The sequence below is a fragment of the Erinaceus europaeus genome, chromosome 3 (genome assembly GCF_950295315.1).
Source record: "Erinaceus europaeus chromosome 3, mEriEur2.1, whole genome shotgun sequence".
Taxonomy (NCBI): domain Eukaryota; kingdom Metazoa; phylum Chordata; class Mammalia; order Eulipotyphla; family Erinaceidae; genus Erinaceus; species Erinaceus europaeus.
The window spans coordinates 84,142,236-84,159,366 of record NC_080164.1 but is presented as its reverse complement, the minus strand read 5'-3'; the positions used below and the strand labels follow the sequence as shown (position 1 = coordinate 84,159,366).

General features: G+C 43.0%; 1 protein-coding gene across 2 annotated transcripts in view; it reads right to left on the bottom strand.

The window, feature by feature from the left end:
• TGFBRAP1 (transforming growth factor beta receptor associated protein 1) overlaps positions 1 to 17,131 on the bottom strand; it is a 72,312-nt gene that overhangs the window by 24,165 nt on the left and 31,016 nt on the right. For both annotated transcript variants that reach the window (XM_060187610.1, XM_060187609.1), the window contains exons 5-7: positions 7,963 to 8,045; positions 3,137 to 3,478; positions 1,672 to 1,729 (exon numbers count right to left, since the gene is read on the bottom strand). In XM_060187610.1, coding sequence (XP_060043593.1) covers positions 1,672 to 1,729; positions 3,137 to 3,478; positions 7,963 to 8,045 — 483 coding nt within the window. The remainder of the gene's footprint in view (positions 1 to 1,671; positions 1,730 to 3,136; positions 3,479 to 7,962; positions 8,046 to 17,131) is intronic.

Sequence of the window (17,131 nt, the reverse complement as noted above, 5' to 3'; positions counted from 1 at the left end):
GCGTATCAAAAATACATCTCAGTAAAATTAACTTCCACTGACGAGACTCAACACAGAAGAAATTCACCTACATTCACACTGTCTCTAGCTTATTATTTACTGGCACAGGGAGATAGCTTAGCCTATTTAGAGCATAGAACTTGAATGCCTAAGGCCTCAGAAGTCAAAGGTCCAGTCCCCAGTACCACTATGAACCAGAGCTGAGCAGTGCTCTCATCTCTGTGTCTCTGTCTTTTTGCCTATGTCTGGGGCTTGGTGCTGACACAGTGAATCCATTGCTCCTGTGGCCACCTTTTCCATTTTATTGGATAGAACAGAGAGAAAGTGAGAGGGGAGAGGAAGGTAGAGAGGGAGAAAGACAGATACCTGTAGACCTGCTTTACCACTTATGAAGCAACCCCCCTTCAGGTGGGGAACTGGGAGCTTGAACCTGGATCCTTGCACGAGTCCTCGCGCTTTGTACTCTGTGTGCTTAACCCAGTGTGCCACTGCCCTGCCACTATGTCTCTCTCTCTCTATTTAACCAGAGCACTGTTCAGCTCTGGTTTATGGTGGTGCAGGGGATTGAACCTGGGACTTTGGAGCCTCAGGCATGAGAGTTTCTTTGCATAACCATTATGCTATCTACCCCTGCCCATCTCTCTCTTTCAACAGACCATTTTTTAAAAGATTTATTTATGGGACTGTGCAGTGACGCATTTGATTGAGTGTACATGTTAACAGTGCACAATGATGAATCCACTTCTACCAAAAGCCATTTTTAGCTTTTTTTTAATTTGACAGAATGGAGAGATTGAGAGGAGTGGGGAAGACAGAAATGGGGAAAAAAAAAAAAAAAAAGACAGACACCTGCAGACCTGCCTCACCCTCTTGAATCATTCCCCCTGCAGGTGGAGGAGTGGTGGCTCAAACCTGGGCCCTCGGGCATGGTGTGCTTAACCAGGTGTGCCACTGCCCAGCCCCTGTATTAACTATTTTTTTGTAACAAAGTTTAAGCAAAAATTGTGCATCAATCTATGATCCTCTCCTTCCTGTTCCTTTTTTTTTTTTTTTTTTTAATTTTGGTCATCAGAGGGGCTTCACACTCTGAGCCAAATCTTTGTTTTTGTTTTGTTTTCATCTAGCTAGAAAACGAGCAACAGAAACAGAGAAACAGAGATAGAGCTATCCCATCACCAAAGCTTACTCGAGGACAGTGGCAGCTGGGACTGAGTCTGGATTGCGTATATGACAAAGCTGGTGCCCTCCACGGCTGGCTGTCTTGCTGCTCCCAAGGTGCTGATTTTTTTTTTGCCTCCAGGGTTATTGCTGGGGCTTGGTGTCTGTACCATAAACCCACCACTCCTGGCTCCTGGAGGCCATTTTTTTCCCTTTTGTTGCCCTTGTTGTTTATCGCTGTTGTTGTTACTATTATTGTTATCATTGTTGTTGGATAGGACAGAGAGAAATGGAGAGAGGAGGGGAAGACAGAGAGGGGGAGAGAAAGACAGACACCTGTAGACCTGCTTCACCACCTGTGAAGCAACTCCCCTGCAGGTGGGGAGCTGGGGGCTCGAACCAGGATCCTTCCTCCTGTCCTTGCACTTTGCGCCATGTATGCCTAACCCACTGAGCTACCGCCCGGCCCCCAGTGCTCATTTTTAAATGATTCTGCAAAGCTTTAGAACTCACCTGAACAGCAGCAGCATCTTGGTTGTTATAGTGATACAGCAGTCCAAGGGCAAAATACCTGGGAGGTAAAGATATGCTCAGAACATGTTCCTCCATACTTGATTCAGAGTCCAAAACCAAATTTCAAACAACAGGAAGATCCCACCTCTGTTTTGTTTTATAAATTATTATTATCTTTATTTATTTATTGGATAGGGACAGCCAGAAATCGAGAGGGAAGGGAGTGATAGAGAGGGAAAGTCAGAGTGACACCTGCAATACTGCTTCACCACTTGCAAAGCTTTCCCCTTGCAAGTGGGGACCAGGGGCTTGAATCTGGGTCCTTGTACCTTGTAACATGTGTGCTCAACCAGGTGCGCCACCACCCGGCCCCATCCCACTTCTTTATTTGCATATGGCATGATACCTGTCAGATTGCAGGAAGGATACTACTGAAATTTAAGATATGGTGAGAAGCACACTTGTAGCTATCCTCTGGAGAAGAGCATCTGCTTAGTGTATTCCTATAATTTTGTATCCTTCCACTTAGATATGAGTACTACAAAGCACTGATTAGTTAAAGATGGCTGAGCAGTCTAAGGTGGCCAATCAGCAAGGTATTAAAAGAACGCTCAGAAGGGCAGTGAAACTTTTGAAGGGTTAAACCAGTTCCTATATGTCACTGACTCCTATGGAGGGGTGCTACCTACCAGTGCAGGCAGATTTTTAATTAATTAATTAATTAATTAGTTCATTAATATATTGGATAGAGAGGGAAAGAGGAGAAAAGGAGGGAGAAAGAGATAGAGACACACACACTCCTATAGCCCTGAAGCTTTTCCTCTGCATGTGGGGACTAGGGGCTTGAATCCAAGTCCTTGTGCATTATAACATGTGTGCTCTACCAGGTGGACCACAACCCAGCTTCCTGAAGGCAGACATATATATAACCAGAGTATTGCTTAGCTCTGGCTTATGGTGGTGCAGATGGTTGAAGACAGGACTTTGGAGCCTAAGGCATGACAGTCTCTTTGCATAACCATTATGCTATCTACCCCCCTCCCCCCCACTAAGTTAGAAGTTCTTATTACCAAGACCAAGAAGACTCCCCTTCGATACACTTCTCCAGGTACCTAGCTATCCATTCACCAGGGCATCAACTGTTAATTTTACCAATGTGATTGTGGAATCCTCCACAGGAGGAATACAGAGGAACTTTGAGAACTGTTTCAGGACCGCGTAAGGTCCGTGACAAGCAACATCCCACATTCTCCATCATTAAAGGTTACTGGGAGAGCTATCACCCTTTCAGACCCCTTCAGCTGCTCCACAGACTATGAGTTAGTGTTACAACTTCCTGGTTGCCACCTGACCAATCTCCAGGGAACCCCAACACCTCATTGGTCACTTCAGCTATACAACAGGCTCCTCACTGGGAAGAGGCCTGGCCTGAGGCCCTGAGTTTCTCCTTGCAATGCACACTCACTTTTTGTGCTTCTCCAGCCAAGCAGCGCTGTCTGTGAGGAGACAGAAGTTCTCAGTGACCAGCAGGTCCAGCAGGCTATCATGGTTGGCCTCTGCATACAGCTTGAGCAAGGCTGTGTCAATGTCTTCTTTGTAGCCATTGGCCACCTCTGTGCTGCGGACTTCGTTCAGGTAGCTCATAAGGAAGCGCTTACACTTGCCCATCTTCTCCTGGTCCCCCTGGGTGAGCTGGTTGAGGTCTGCGTACTCATGGAGAGGAGGGTGAGACCGTGTGAAGGAAGAGGACGTGGGCAACAGGAAGGGGTAGAGAGAGATCAGCTCCCGGACGTCAAGCTGGCCGCTTCTGCAATTACAGTGTCAAACTAGATGAAGCAAAGAGAGAGAGAGTACACATAGCACACAAACAGCACTGGAGGGCTGTGCACATCTTCATGGCCATCTTAGTCTGCTCAGCCATCTTAGACTGCTCAGCCATCTTAGACTGCTCAGCCATCTTAGTCTGCTCAGTCATCTTAGTCTGCTCAGTCATTTTAGACTGCTCAGACATCTTAGACTGCTCAGCCATCTTAGACTGCTCAGCCATCTTAGACTTCTCAGCCATCTTAGACTGCTCAGCCATGTTAGTCTGCTCAGTCATCTTAGTCTGCTCAGTCATTTTAGACTGCTCAGACATCTTAGTTTGCTTGGTCATCTTGGTCTGTACACACAACTGAACTGTGTGCCACAGCCTGACTCCAGACAAGAAAAGTGAGGCCCTTGGTGATGGACTGGCACATGACAGTGCTGACATGGAGATTGAGGACACATAAGAGTATCTGCCCTTCAAGTACACCCTGGACTCACTCGGCATAGGCAAAGACGAGAAGGCAATGGAGACCTTTGCTCTGCTGTCAGATGGTGGCAGGTTACAGCCCTTCTAGAAGCAGTACTCGACCTTCTGCTGCATCCTAAGCAGGTCTGGTGAATATCACATCAGGAAGGGCCTCGTGAGAACCTGATTTCTAAGTTCCTTGTTAGTGATTTTAAAGATGAAAACGACATGAGGACATTTCACGGTTGTTGCATTTGCTGATTTTTTTTCATTGTTGTGGTTATTATTATTGTTCTTGATGTCGTTGTTGTTAGATAGGAAAGAGAAATGGAGAGAGGAGGGGAAGACAGAGGGGGGAAAGAAAGATAGACACCTGCAGACCTGCTTCACCACTTGAAATGACCCCTGCAGTTGGGGAGCCTGGGGCTCAAACTGGGATCCACATGCCAGTTCTTGCGCTTTGTGCCATATGTGCTTAACCTGTTGTGCTACCACCTGGCCCCACAGAATCCATTTTTTTCCTTTTTTAAATTTTTTTAAAATTTATTTTTATTTTCCCTTTTGTTGCCCTTGTTGTTAGATAGGACAGAGAGAAATGGAGAGAGGAGGGAAGAAAGACAGATGCCTACAGACTTGCTTCACCACCTGTGAAGCAGCTTCCCTGGTGGGGAGACGGGGGCTCAAACTGGGATCCTTACCAGTCCTTGTGTTTTGTGCCACATGCGCTTAACCCACTGCGTTACCGCCCAACTCCCCCAGAATCCATTTCTAACCTCCTGTTATCCAGCTTCCATCACCTTCTATCAGTCTCCTGATTCTTACAGTTGACATATCTGCTGCTACTATTGCCTTTACTCCGAGAAGTGGTTCTCAACAGGGGCATCTTGGCTGAGTGTGGAAGCATTTTTTTTTTCCTCTTATGGTTGCTTTCATACTAGGGACATATTTCATGACAGAAGATTCTTCTTTGCTTCCAGAATCATCATTACTGATAAAAAGATTCCCACTCAATAATGGCCATTTTGCCTTAGCATTCTTTTAACAGAACGTTTGTTTCTATCTTGGATCACAAGTCTCTTTCCCTCTTTAATTCTATAACATTGTAATGTTGGCTCTACAATCCCCATCCTATATGCAGACAATCTGTCTGTTTCAGACACTGCCCTTATTATACTTTTTATTCTTTTTGCTGGGGTAGGGTGATGAAATAGTGCTTGGAGACCGTGCTCCTTTGCCACGCGTGTGACCCATGTTCAAAGCTGGCCTCCGCTACACTGAAGGAAGCTTCAGTGCTGTGGTATGTCTATTCCTCTCCTTCCCTCCCGCCCTCTCTTTCTGTATCTGTTTTTCTATCTAGAATAATGAAATAAAAATCTTTTTGCTATAGGTACTTTAATGGAAGCCTGGCTTCTGTGAGGTATAGTATAGGAAAGATGAAAGGGGGGAGTCAGGTAATTACGCACATACCTGTCTCGGGCTGTATGAAAAACAAGAGAGAATGGAGTTCATGGAAACTGCAGGAGAAGCACAGAAACTGGGTTGAGGTGTGTGTGTGTGTGTGGGAGGGAGAAGCTCACCTCTTGGCAGCTGTCACCCAGAAGTTGCAGCCACTGCCCCTACTTTCCCTCTGGACACTCCACCTCATGTCATTTTCCCCTCCCTGATCAATAGGGATGCATGGGGATCATTGACGGGATGTCCTAGACTGGGCCTTGTAGATGTGGATGCAGTAAAAGCTAAGCATAGCACTTAGATGAAGAAGTAACAAGCAAATCACAAATTTACATGAACACTGTTTCTATTACATGAAAGTTCAAACGGGAAACATATATTTTGTGACTCTCACAAAGTTTATTAGGCTCAGTTTCTGTTTGTATTTCTACGTAGCTCTATTGTTGAATAAGGGGGTGCTGCTGTCACCTAGTGGGTCAAGTCTGTGGCTATGTTCACACATCCTCTAATGCATAAGACAAGGAACTGTCCACATTCAAAGTGCCACCTTTGGGAACCCCTGCCCTACAGTAGGATTCTCAATTTGGGAAATTTCTGCTCATCTTTGTGAGTACAACAGGGCTTGTTCTTGCCCTTACGTCTAAGCTCTAGTGCTCACACCAAGTTTGCTAAATGAAAGAGGTTCTGACCCTGGGTGGATACAAAGATAGGAAGCAGAAACAATTCAGACAGCCCCAGATGGGACTGTTGCATAGGTCTTATCTTTGGAGGAGTCCATCATGATTGGCTGTGGTGGCTTTTACCAATGAAATGGAAATGCATCTGGACCCAGACAAGTTCCAGGCCAATGAGGGGAAAAAAAAAAGATTGAATTATTAGCAACATCTGGTGTGGGCACAGGCAAATGTAAATGGAATCTTGTCTCTGGAGTATCTTTCAGATAATTTCTCTCATGTCCGAGGCTATGATTTCTTTTTTTTTTCACTTTTTTTTAAATTGGGGAATTAATGTTTTACATTCAACAGTATAGGCTATGATTTCTGGTACCACCATAAGCCAGAAATGTGTGGTGCTCTAGTCACACATACATACATACATACATATATATATATATATATATATATATACACACACACACACACACATATATATATACATATATACATATATATATATATACATATACATTTTTTTTTTACTTTTCCCCAGTCATACTTTCAGCAAAGCAGAGCAACAGGCAATTTAAAATTAATAAGAGGGAGGGGGGAGTAACATAATGGTTATGCAAAGAGACTTTCATGCCTGAAGCTCCACAGTCCCAGGTTGAACCCCTCACACCACCATAAACCAGAGCTCAGCAGTGCTCAGGTAAAAAACCAAACCAAAACAAACAAATGTAGTAAGAGTCAATGTAAAATCACGTGATGAAAAAGAGGACCAGATATAAAGTAGTTACATAGGAGGGAGGGAGAGAGAGAAGGGGGGGGAGGACGAGGGCAAGAACCAGAGCATCACTCTGGCAAAATAAACAAACACACACAAAAAACAATGTAGTAGGAGTCAATTCAATATAAAATCACTTGATGAAAGAGAGTATCAGATATAAAGTAGATGAGATAGATAGATAGAAGATAGACAGACAGACAGAATACCAAAGCATCACTCTAGCACATGTGATGCATGGGATTAAACTCAGGACCTTTTGCTTGAGAAACCAAAGCTTTTTTTTTAAAATTTTTTTTTAAATATTTTTTTTTATATTTTATTTTATTTATTCCCTTTTGTTGCCCTTGTTGTTTTATTGTTGTAGTTATTATTGTTGTTGTCGTCGTTGTTGGATAGGACAGAGAGAAATGGAGAGAGGAGGGGAAGACAGAGAGGAGGAGAGAAAGATAGACACCTGCAGACCTGCTTCACCACCTGTGAAGCGACTCCCCTGCAGGTGGGGAGCCGGGGTTCGAACCGGGATCCTTATGCCAGTCCTTGTGCTTTGCGCCACCTGCGCTTAACCCGCTGCGCTACAGCCCGACTCCCAGAAACCAAAGCTTTAAAAAAATTTTTTTATATTTATTTATTCCCTTTTGTTGCCCTTGTTGTTTTATTGTTGTAGTTATTGTTGTTGGATAAGACAGAGAGAAATCGAGAGAGGAGGGGGAGACAGAGAGGGGGAGAGAAAGATAGACACCTGCAGACCTGCTTCACCACTTGTGGAGCGACTCCCCTGCAGGTGGGGAGCCGGGGGCTCGAACCCGGATCCTTATGCTGGTCCTTGCATTTTGCGGAAACCAAAGCTTTATCCACTGTGTCACCTCTCAGTCACTGAATCCTCTTCTCCTAACTAGACAGCCACCTCTCTACATCCCATGTGGGCTCTCTTTGAGATGGGAGGCAGTGAGACCAAGGGCTGAGCATGCTGGCATCTGTTCTTATTCACCATCTCACCATTTCTACCAGAAGCACAGTTTAATGGGGCAACCACACCCTTCCCAGAGTATCACAGTGGAAACTCACAGGCTTCCACTAGGCGGCGCCAGGAAGCCTTGCTCCTGATAATCTCAAATTACCTGAACAGTTCTTTGGCTTCCAGGAACTGAAGTTGTGCAAACTGTATAAAACCCGCCTGCTGCAGGATCCTTCTGTACATTACCTGTAAGGGAAGACAAGTTTAGAGACCACCCTTGAAACTGGTGGTGGGGAAAACAAAATTTTAGACCATAACTTAAGGGACAAGGCCCGGTCATCACTGAGAAATTTAAAGGTAAAGAGAAAACACGGAAATATTTTCAAAACACACACACACACACACACACACACACACACACACACACACACACACACACACACACACACTGCTACGGTGAGTGATGCTTGTGCTCAGTGTGTATCGTCAAGGCATATGTTGCTTGTAGAACAGTGTATGGGTCTCAGTGGAAAAGGAAATGAGGAGACAAGAGTCTGTTTTTGTTGTTGTTTGGTTGGTTGGTAATTTTTCCACCAAGGTTATTGCATGACCTATCCATCCCTGGCATTCTTTTTTTTCTTTTTAATTATTTCTTTATTGGGGAATTAAATGTTTTATACTCAACAATTAGTACAACAGTTTATACATGCATAACATTTCCCAGTTTTCCATATAACACTAGGTCCTCTGTCATCCTTTTTGGACCTGTATTCTCCCCCCAACCCACCCACCCCAGGTCTTTTTTTTTTTATGGCATCTCATTAATTTTATTTGTGTTTCTCTGATAACCAGGGACTTCAAGCACTTTTTTTCTTTTTCCTTTTATTTTTTATTTTTTAATTTTTTTTTTTACCAGAGTACTGCTCAGCTCTGGTTTATTGTGGTGTGGGGGATTGAACCTGGGACTTTGGAGCCTCAAGCACGAGAGTCTCTTTGCATAACCATTATGCTATCTGCCCTCCAGAGTCTTTTACTTTGGTGCAATATGCCAATTCAAGTTCAGGTTCTACTTGTATTTTCTTTTCTGATCTTGTTTTTCAACTTCTGCCTGAGAGTAAGATTATCCCACATTCATCCTTCTGTTTCTGACTTATTTCACTTAACATGAATTTTTCAAGGTCCATCCAAGATCGGCTGAAAACGGTGAAGTCACTGTTTTTAATAGCTGAGTAGTATTCCTTTGTGTATGTAGATCACAACTTGCTCAGCCACTCATCTGTTGGTGGACACCTGGGCTGCTTCCAGGTTTTGGCTATTATTAAAAATTATGCTGCTAAGAACATATGTGTACACAGATATTTTTGGATGGGTGTGTTGGGTTCCTTAGGATATATTCCCAGGAGAGGAATTGCAGGATCATAGGGTAGGTCCATTTCTAGCCTTCTGAGAGTTCTCCAGACTGTTCTCCACAGAGGTTGGACCAATTGACATTCCCACCAGCAGTGCAGGAGGGTTCTTTTGACCCCACAACCTCTCCAGCATTTGCTGCTGCTACCTTTTCTGATGTATGACATTCTCACAGGAGTGAAGTGGTATCTCATTGTCTTGATTTGCATTTCTCTGACAATCAAAGACTTGGAGCATTTTTCCATGTGTTTCTCAGCCTTTTGGATCTCTTCTGTGGTGAATATTCTGTCCATGTCCTCCCCCCATTTTTGGATGGGGTCACCTGGCATTCCATATATATATATATATTTCTTTTTTAACTTAAAAATTTTTTTTTAAGTATTTTATTTATTTTATTTTTGAGAGAGATGCAGAGAGAGAAAGACAGAGAGAAACACCAGAGTACTGCTCAGCTCTGGCTTATGGTGGTGTGGAGGACTGAACCTGGGACTTTGGAGCCTCAGGCATGAGAGTCTCTTTGCATAAACATTATGCTATCTACCCCCAACTGATTTTTATTTTTACTTATTTGTTATTGGATAGAGACAGAGAAAAATTGAGAGGGAAAGAGAGAGAGTTTACCCTGCTTCACCACTCATGAAACTTTCCCCCTGAAGATGGAGACCAGGGGCTTGAACCTGGGTCCTTGCACACTATAATGTGAGCACTTAACCAGGTGTATCACTGTTTCCCCCCATCCCTTTCTCTGGCATTCTTTTTCTTTCTTTTCTTCTTCTTTTTTTTTTTTTTTAATAGATAGCAGTGGAGAGAGAGAGACCTGTAGCACTGCCCTACTGTTCATTAAGCTGCCGCCTCCCACAGGTAGGAACCAGGAACTTGAACGCATGTCCTTACACACGGTAGTATGTACAGGTTTCTGGGTGTGCCACCACCTGTAGTTCCAAATAGTCTTCGACACAGTTAGATTCATTCTTTTAATGTGAGGTGAGGAGGCTGGGCAGTGATGGTGGAATGGTAATGTCTAGCACGAAGAGACAAAATACTGTGTCACAGGAGACATGAAATTTGAAACCTGGTCACCTCGCATAGTGCCAACAAGAGATCAGATTATAGACACTGCGTGACACCTTCCCACTGTGTGTTTTGCCATCTCTGGTTGCTACAAGGTCAAAGGCGAGCTATGGTCAAGGAAATCTGGGGAGTACTGGCTTAAAGTAAGAGAAGCCAGGGGCCAGGCAGTGGCACATCTGGTTAAAGCGTACACTTTACAGTGTGCAACGATCCAGTTTCAAGCCCCTAGTCCCCACCTGCATGGAGGAAGCTTCATGAGTGGTGAAACAGGGCTGTAGGTATCTCTCTGTCTCTTTCCCTCTCTCTATCCAATAAATTAATAAATTAATTAATTTAAAAAATTTTTAAAGAAAAAGAAACCAGGGCGGGGGTAGATAGCATAATGGTTATGCAAAGAGACTTTCATGCCTGAGGCTCCAAAGTCCCACACCACCAAAAACCAGAGCTGAACAGTGCTTCGGTGTTTCTCTGTTTCTCTCTCTCTGCATCTCTCTAAAAAATAAAATAAAATATGAAAAAGAAAAAGAAGCCAGCACCTTTATTGCAGCTGTTCTCTCCCTGAATTACATTACTGTGGATTGTACATCAAGTAGAGAGAGAGAGAGTACTGGTACATTGGCGCACCTGGTTGAACTCACATGTTACAACGTGCAAGGACCTGGGTTCAAGCCCCCAGTCCCCACCTGCAGGGGGAAATTCGCTTTGCAAGTGGTGAAGCAGGACTGCAGGTGTCTCTCTGTCTTTCTCCCTCTCTCCCTCCCCCTCCCCTCTCAATTTCTGGCTGTCTCTGTTCAATAATAAATAAAGCAAAGCACAAGGACCGGCTTAAGGATCCTGGTTCAAGCCCCCGGCTCCCCACCTACAGGGGAGTCGCTTCACAAGCGGTGAAGCAGGTCTGCAGGTGCCTATCTTTCTCTCCCCTTCTCTGTCTTCCCCTCCTCTCTCCATTTCTCTCTGTCCTATCCAACAATGAACAACAACAACAATAATAACCACAATAAGGCTACAAGAACAAGGGCAACAAAAGGGAGGGTGGAAATGGAACTCCAGGAGCAGTGGATTCAGGCACTGAGCCCAAGCAATAACCTTGGAGGCAAAAATAAATAAATAAATAGAGAGAGAGAGAGAGAGAGGGAGGGAGGGAAGGAAAGAATATGTGGTATTGTCTAGCATTGGCTAGGAAAACATATCAATCTATCTGTCTTCTGTCTGTCTGTCTCTGTGTTAAATGTTGTTGGCCTTATTCTCTGAGAGAGCTTTAGAAGTGCTGCTGTGAGTGAGGTGTCGGTTTGGGAAGTGTGGAAGAAGGATGAGTGGCATCTAGACCTCCAGCACCCAAGAAGTGTTCACATGCCCCTGAGCATATGCAGAAGCAGCCGGGGGAAAACTGGAAAGTTACTGGAGAGTATGAAGATCTGGGGTCTGAGGGGAGATGGACACTTAGGGAGAAGGCCCAGGAAGATGAAGGGAAGTCTTAGTTAAACAGCAAAACAGCAAACAACTGCATTCCAAGAATAGAGGACGGAGTGTGTATGTGTATGTGTGTGTGTGTGCCTGCTTGTGTAGATAATTTATTCTCTGGAGCCAATGGCTCCCCACCTGCAGGGGAGTCGCTTTATAGGTGGTGAAGCAGGTCTGCAGGTGTCTATCTTTCTCTCCCCCTCTGTCTTCCCTTCCTCTCTCCATTTCTCTCTGTCCTATCCAACAACAACGACACCAATAACCACAACAATAGGGAAAATAAATAAATAAATAAATAAATAAATAAAAGTCCTCAAAAGTACAGTAGCAGGGTCTCCCTATCCTCAGAGAAGCTCCTTTATCTTAATATGGAAAACTGGGAAATGTTATGCATGTACAAACTATTGTATTTACTGCTGAATGTGAAACATTAATTCCCCAATAAAGAAATTAAAAAAAAAAAGAAAAATTTTTTATTTATTTATGACAGAGCGAGAGGAGAGAGAGAACCAGAGAATCACCCTGGCACATGAGACACCAGGGATTGAACTCAGGAACTCATGCTGAGAAATATAGCACTCGAACTACCACATCACCTCGTAGGCTGCTCTGGAGGTGTCAGAAAAGGCACACTGCTTGTCACTCTGTCAGCAGCTGTCTTTCTCTTACATCCCCAGCACCAGCCCTTTTAGTGCTATAGCCTGGCCTATATCAACCGCGTGCCATCTAGCAGACAGGGCTGGACCATAGTCCTACTGCACAGGCTGCAAGCTCCACTTCTGCACAGGGACATTACAGAGAAGAAGCAGCCATCACGATCAAGTGTGCAGGAGAGGAAGGTCTGCCTCCCCAAAGCTGCAAGACTCAAATGCCTATTCTTTCATGGCCTAAAGAAGAGTACAAATGGCTTCTGACTACACCCTAACTCTGAGGAGATGGCTGTTACTGACTTTCTGTATTCTAGTTTCGATGTGCAGTCTGGAGACCTGAAAGATGACTGGTGAAAGACTCCTTCATCCCTAATGTGGCGCCAGAATAATGGGAGAGAAAACATGGCTGGAATTGGCCTGAAAGCATCCGATTGGGACCTTGGTCAGCACAGCTCATGTCTGGTCCTCTGATGTATCTCCTTTCCCTACTGCCCTCTCTGACCACCACTCCTGCTTTCTGTTTGTTGCACGGTGCTGGAGGCCAGACCTACAGCAAGGCAGGTTAGGAGGAAAAAAGGGCCTCATGTATGAGAGCCCAGTCTCCTTTCTGTTTATCTTACTTGTTTCTCAGATTTATTTATTTTAAAAACTTTTATTTTTGGACTTCCGGAGGCGGAGCTACGAGCAGCAGATCGCTTTCTCTCCTCTCCTCTCCTCTCCCGGATCAACTAGGAATACCAAAGGAGACCACCCAGACCGCAACAAGACAGGACTAGAATGACCACAGAAACCCAGTAAATCACCCATGAGTACAAACACGCGTGGCTGGTGACAGAGAGGAGAGAGGGGCCTAAGGAGAGACTAAGTGACTGCTAACAGTTCAACAGTTTGTCAGTGGAGACACCACCTCCAGTCTGCTCCACCAACAAGGGGACAGCTGAAGGGAGGAAAGGACTCCCCAGAGACTCACCAAGTGCAACTCTGAGTCTCCATTGCTACTACCCTCAGAATCTGGAGCAGCAACAGGGAGGGACACCAGGGTACAGAGATCTAACCGGGAAACTCAGGAGAAGACCTATACCTCAGTGGCATAGCTGAGAGGCTGTGAAAGTCTCTTTGCATAACCACTGGATTATCTCTGCCACACCCTGCTTTATCTCTTGGTCAGGAGTCAGTGATTAAGCTAAGAAGCCTATTGATAGTTTAAAAGCCCTCAGGCTCCCATAGCCTACAGGGGAAAAAAAAAAAGGCTTTTACACCACTGAACTCCAACTCAGGGATTGAAAAAACTGTTAATTTATATAAAATGGTTAAAACAACAAGAAAAATATTGGAGATTCGAACCAGGACAAGAGTCCAGCTAAAAGTCCTCCAGAGGGTGAAGCACAAAACAACGAGTTCAACATCCAAACATTAGCTAAGGAAATAATAACAGGAGTGAGTAAAGAATTTGAAAAAATTGTAATCAGAAATGCAGGAACAACAAATGAGAATATGGAAGAAAATTCTAATTATCTCATGGTTATTAGAGAGCTGAAAGCTGAAATTGCTGAGCTAAGAAGGCAACTAGCTGAACAAGCTAAAACTGTATCAGAGCAGGGCAACAAAATAGATGAACTCCAGAAAGCAGTAGAGGGCAGAGAGAATAGAATCAATGAGGCTGAAGACAGAATTAGCAAGATTGAGGATGAATTAGAGACAACTAAAAAAGAAGTAAGAGATCTCAAAAAGAGATTAAGAGATTCTGAAAACAACAACAGAGTCCTATGGGATGACTTCAAAAGAAACAATATACGCATTATTGGCTTACCAGAGGAAGAAAGAGAAGGGGAGGAAGAAAGCGTTCTCCAGGCCATAATAGCTGAAAATTTCTCTAGTCTAGACAACACCAAAGACATAAAGATTCAAGAAGCCCAGAGGGTCCCAAACAGAATTAACCCAGACCTAAAGACACTAAGACATGTCATACTTAGATTGGAAAGGAATAAGGATAAAGAAAGGATCCTCAAGGCTGCAAGAGAAAAACAAAGAGTCACCTACAAAGGAAAACCCATAAGATTAGCAGCAGACTTCTCCATACAAACACTACAAGCCAGAAGAGAATGGCAAGATATCTATCGAGTGCTCAATGAGAAAGGCTTTCAGCCAAGAATACTATATCCTGCTAGATTGTCATTCAGACTAGATGGAAGCATCAAAACCTTCTCAGACAAGCAACAGTTGAAGGAAGCAACCATCACCAAGCCTGCCCTGAAAGAAGTTCTGAAAGGTCTCCTATAAACAACCAGACCACCACAAATAGGCCATATATCAAAACACTCTAAAACTCTACAAGAATGGCGTTAAAATATCTTCAATCTTTGATATCAATAAATGTCAATGGCCTGAATTCACCTACTAAAAGACACAGAGTAGGAAGATGGATCAGAAAACACAACCCAACAATATGTTGTCTACAGGAAACTCACCTAACGCAACAAGACAAACACAGACTTAAAGTGAAAGGATGGAAAACTATCATTCAAGCCAATGGCCCACAAAAAAGGGCAGGAACAGCTCTTCTCATATCTGACATGATAGACTTTAAAATAGATAAGATTAAAAAAGATAGGAATGGACACTACTTAATGCTCAGAGGATCAGTCAATCAAGAGGACTTAACAATTATTAATATTTATGCACCCAATGAGAAGCCATCTAAATACATCAAACTTCTACTGAAAGAGCTACAGCAATATATTAACAGTAACACAATCATAGTAGGGGACTTCAACACCCCACTATCTCAACTTGACAGATCATCCAGGAAGAAAATCAGTAAAGACATAAGGGAGCTAAATGAAGAGATAGATAAACTAGAACTATTGGACATTTTCAGAGTCATTCATCCCAAGAAACTGGAATACACATTTTACTCAAATCCACATGGATCATTCTCAAGGATAGACCATATGTTAGGCCACAAAGACAGCATCAGCCTATTCAAGAGCACTGAAATCATCCCAAGCATCTTCTCAGACCACAGTGGAATTAAACTAACACTTAACAATCAACAAAAGATTAGTAACAGTCCCAAAATGTGGAAGCTCAACAGTACACTTCTTAACAACTTCTGGGTCAAAGAGGAAATCAAGGAAGAAATCAAAATGTTTCGAGAGTTCAATGAAAATGAAGACACAAGCTATCAAAATATTTGGGACACAGCTAAAGCAGTCCTAAGAGGGAAGTTCATAGCTATACAAGCACACATTAGGAAACAAGAAAAGGCACAAACAGCCTGATTGCACATCTTAAAGACCTAGAAGAAGAACAACAAAGGAATCCTAAAGCAACCAGAAGGACAGAAATTACTAAAGTTAGGGCAGAAATAAATAACATTGAGAATAGGAAAACCATACAAAAGATCAATGAAAGTAAATGTTGGTTCTTCGAAAGAGTAAACAAAATCGACAAACCTTTAGCCAGACTCACAAAACAAAAAAGGGAGAAGACCCAAATAAATCGGATAGTAAATGAAAGAGGAGATATCACAACAGACACTGCAGAAATTCAACATATCATGCGAGGCTTCTATGAACAACTATATGCCACCAAGCTAGAGAACCTGGAAGAAATGAATGATTTCCTAGATACCTACCAACTTCCAAAACTAAGTAAAGAGGAAGTGGATAACATGAACAGGCCCATCACAGCTAATGAAGTTGAAACAGTTATCAAAAATCTTCCCAAAAATAAAAGTCCTGGACCAGATGGTTTTACAAATGAATTCTACAAAACTTTCAAAGAAGAACTAATACCGCTACTTTTAAAAGTCTTCCAGAAGATTGAAGACACTGGAATACTCCCTGCCAGCTTCTATGAAGCCAACATCACTCTGATACCAAAAGCAGACAGGGACACAACCAAAAAAGAAAACTACAGACCAATATCTCTGATGAACATAGATGCGAAAATATTGAACAAAATTCTAGCCAACCGGATACAGCAGTATATCTAAAAGATTGTTCATCATGACCAAGTGGGGTTTATCCCAGGCATGCAAGGTTGGTTAAATATATGTAAATCAATCAATGTGATCCACCACATCAACAAAAGCAAGACCAAAAACCACATGGTCATATCAATAGATGCAGAGAAAGCCTTTGACAAAATACAACATCCCTTTATGATCAAAACACTACAAAAAATAGGAACAGATGGAAAATTCCTGAAGATAGTGGAGTCTATATATAGCAAACCTACAGCCAACATAATACTCAATGGTGAAAAACTGGAAGCATTTCCCCTCAGATCAGGTACTAGACAGGGCTGCCCACTATCACCATTACTATTCAACATAGTGTTGGAAGTTCTTGCCATAGCAATCAGGCAGGAGCAAGGAATTAACGGCATACAGATTGGAAGAGAAGAAGTCAAACTCTCCTTATTTGCAGATGACATGATAGTATACATGGAAAAACCTAAGGAATCAGCAAGAAGCTTTTGGAAATCATCAGGCAATACAGTAATGTGTCAGGCTATAAAATTAACATTCAAAAGTCAGTGGCATTCCTCTATGCAAACACTAAGTTAGAAGAAATTGAAATCCAGAAATCAGTTCCTTTTTCTATAGCAACAAAAACAATAAAATATCTAGGAATAAGCCTAACCAAAGAAGTGAAAGACTTGTATACTGAAAATTATGAGTCACTACTCAAAGAAATTGAAAAAGACACAAAGAAGTGGAAAGATATTCCATGTTCA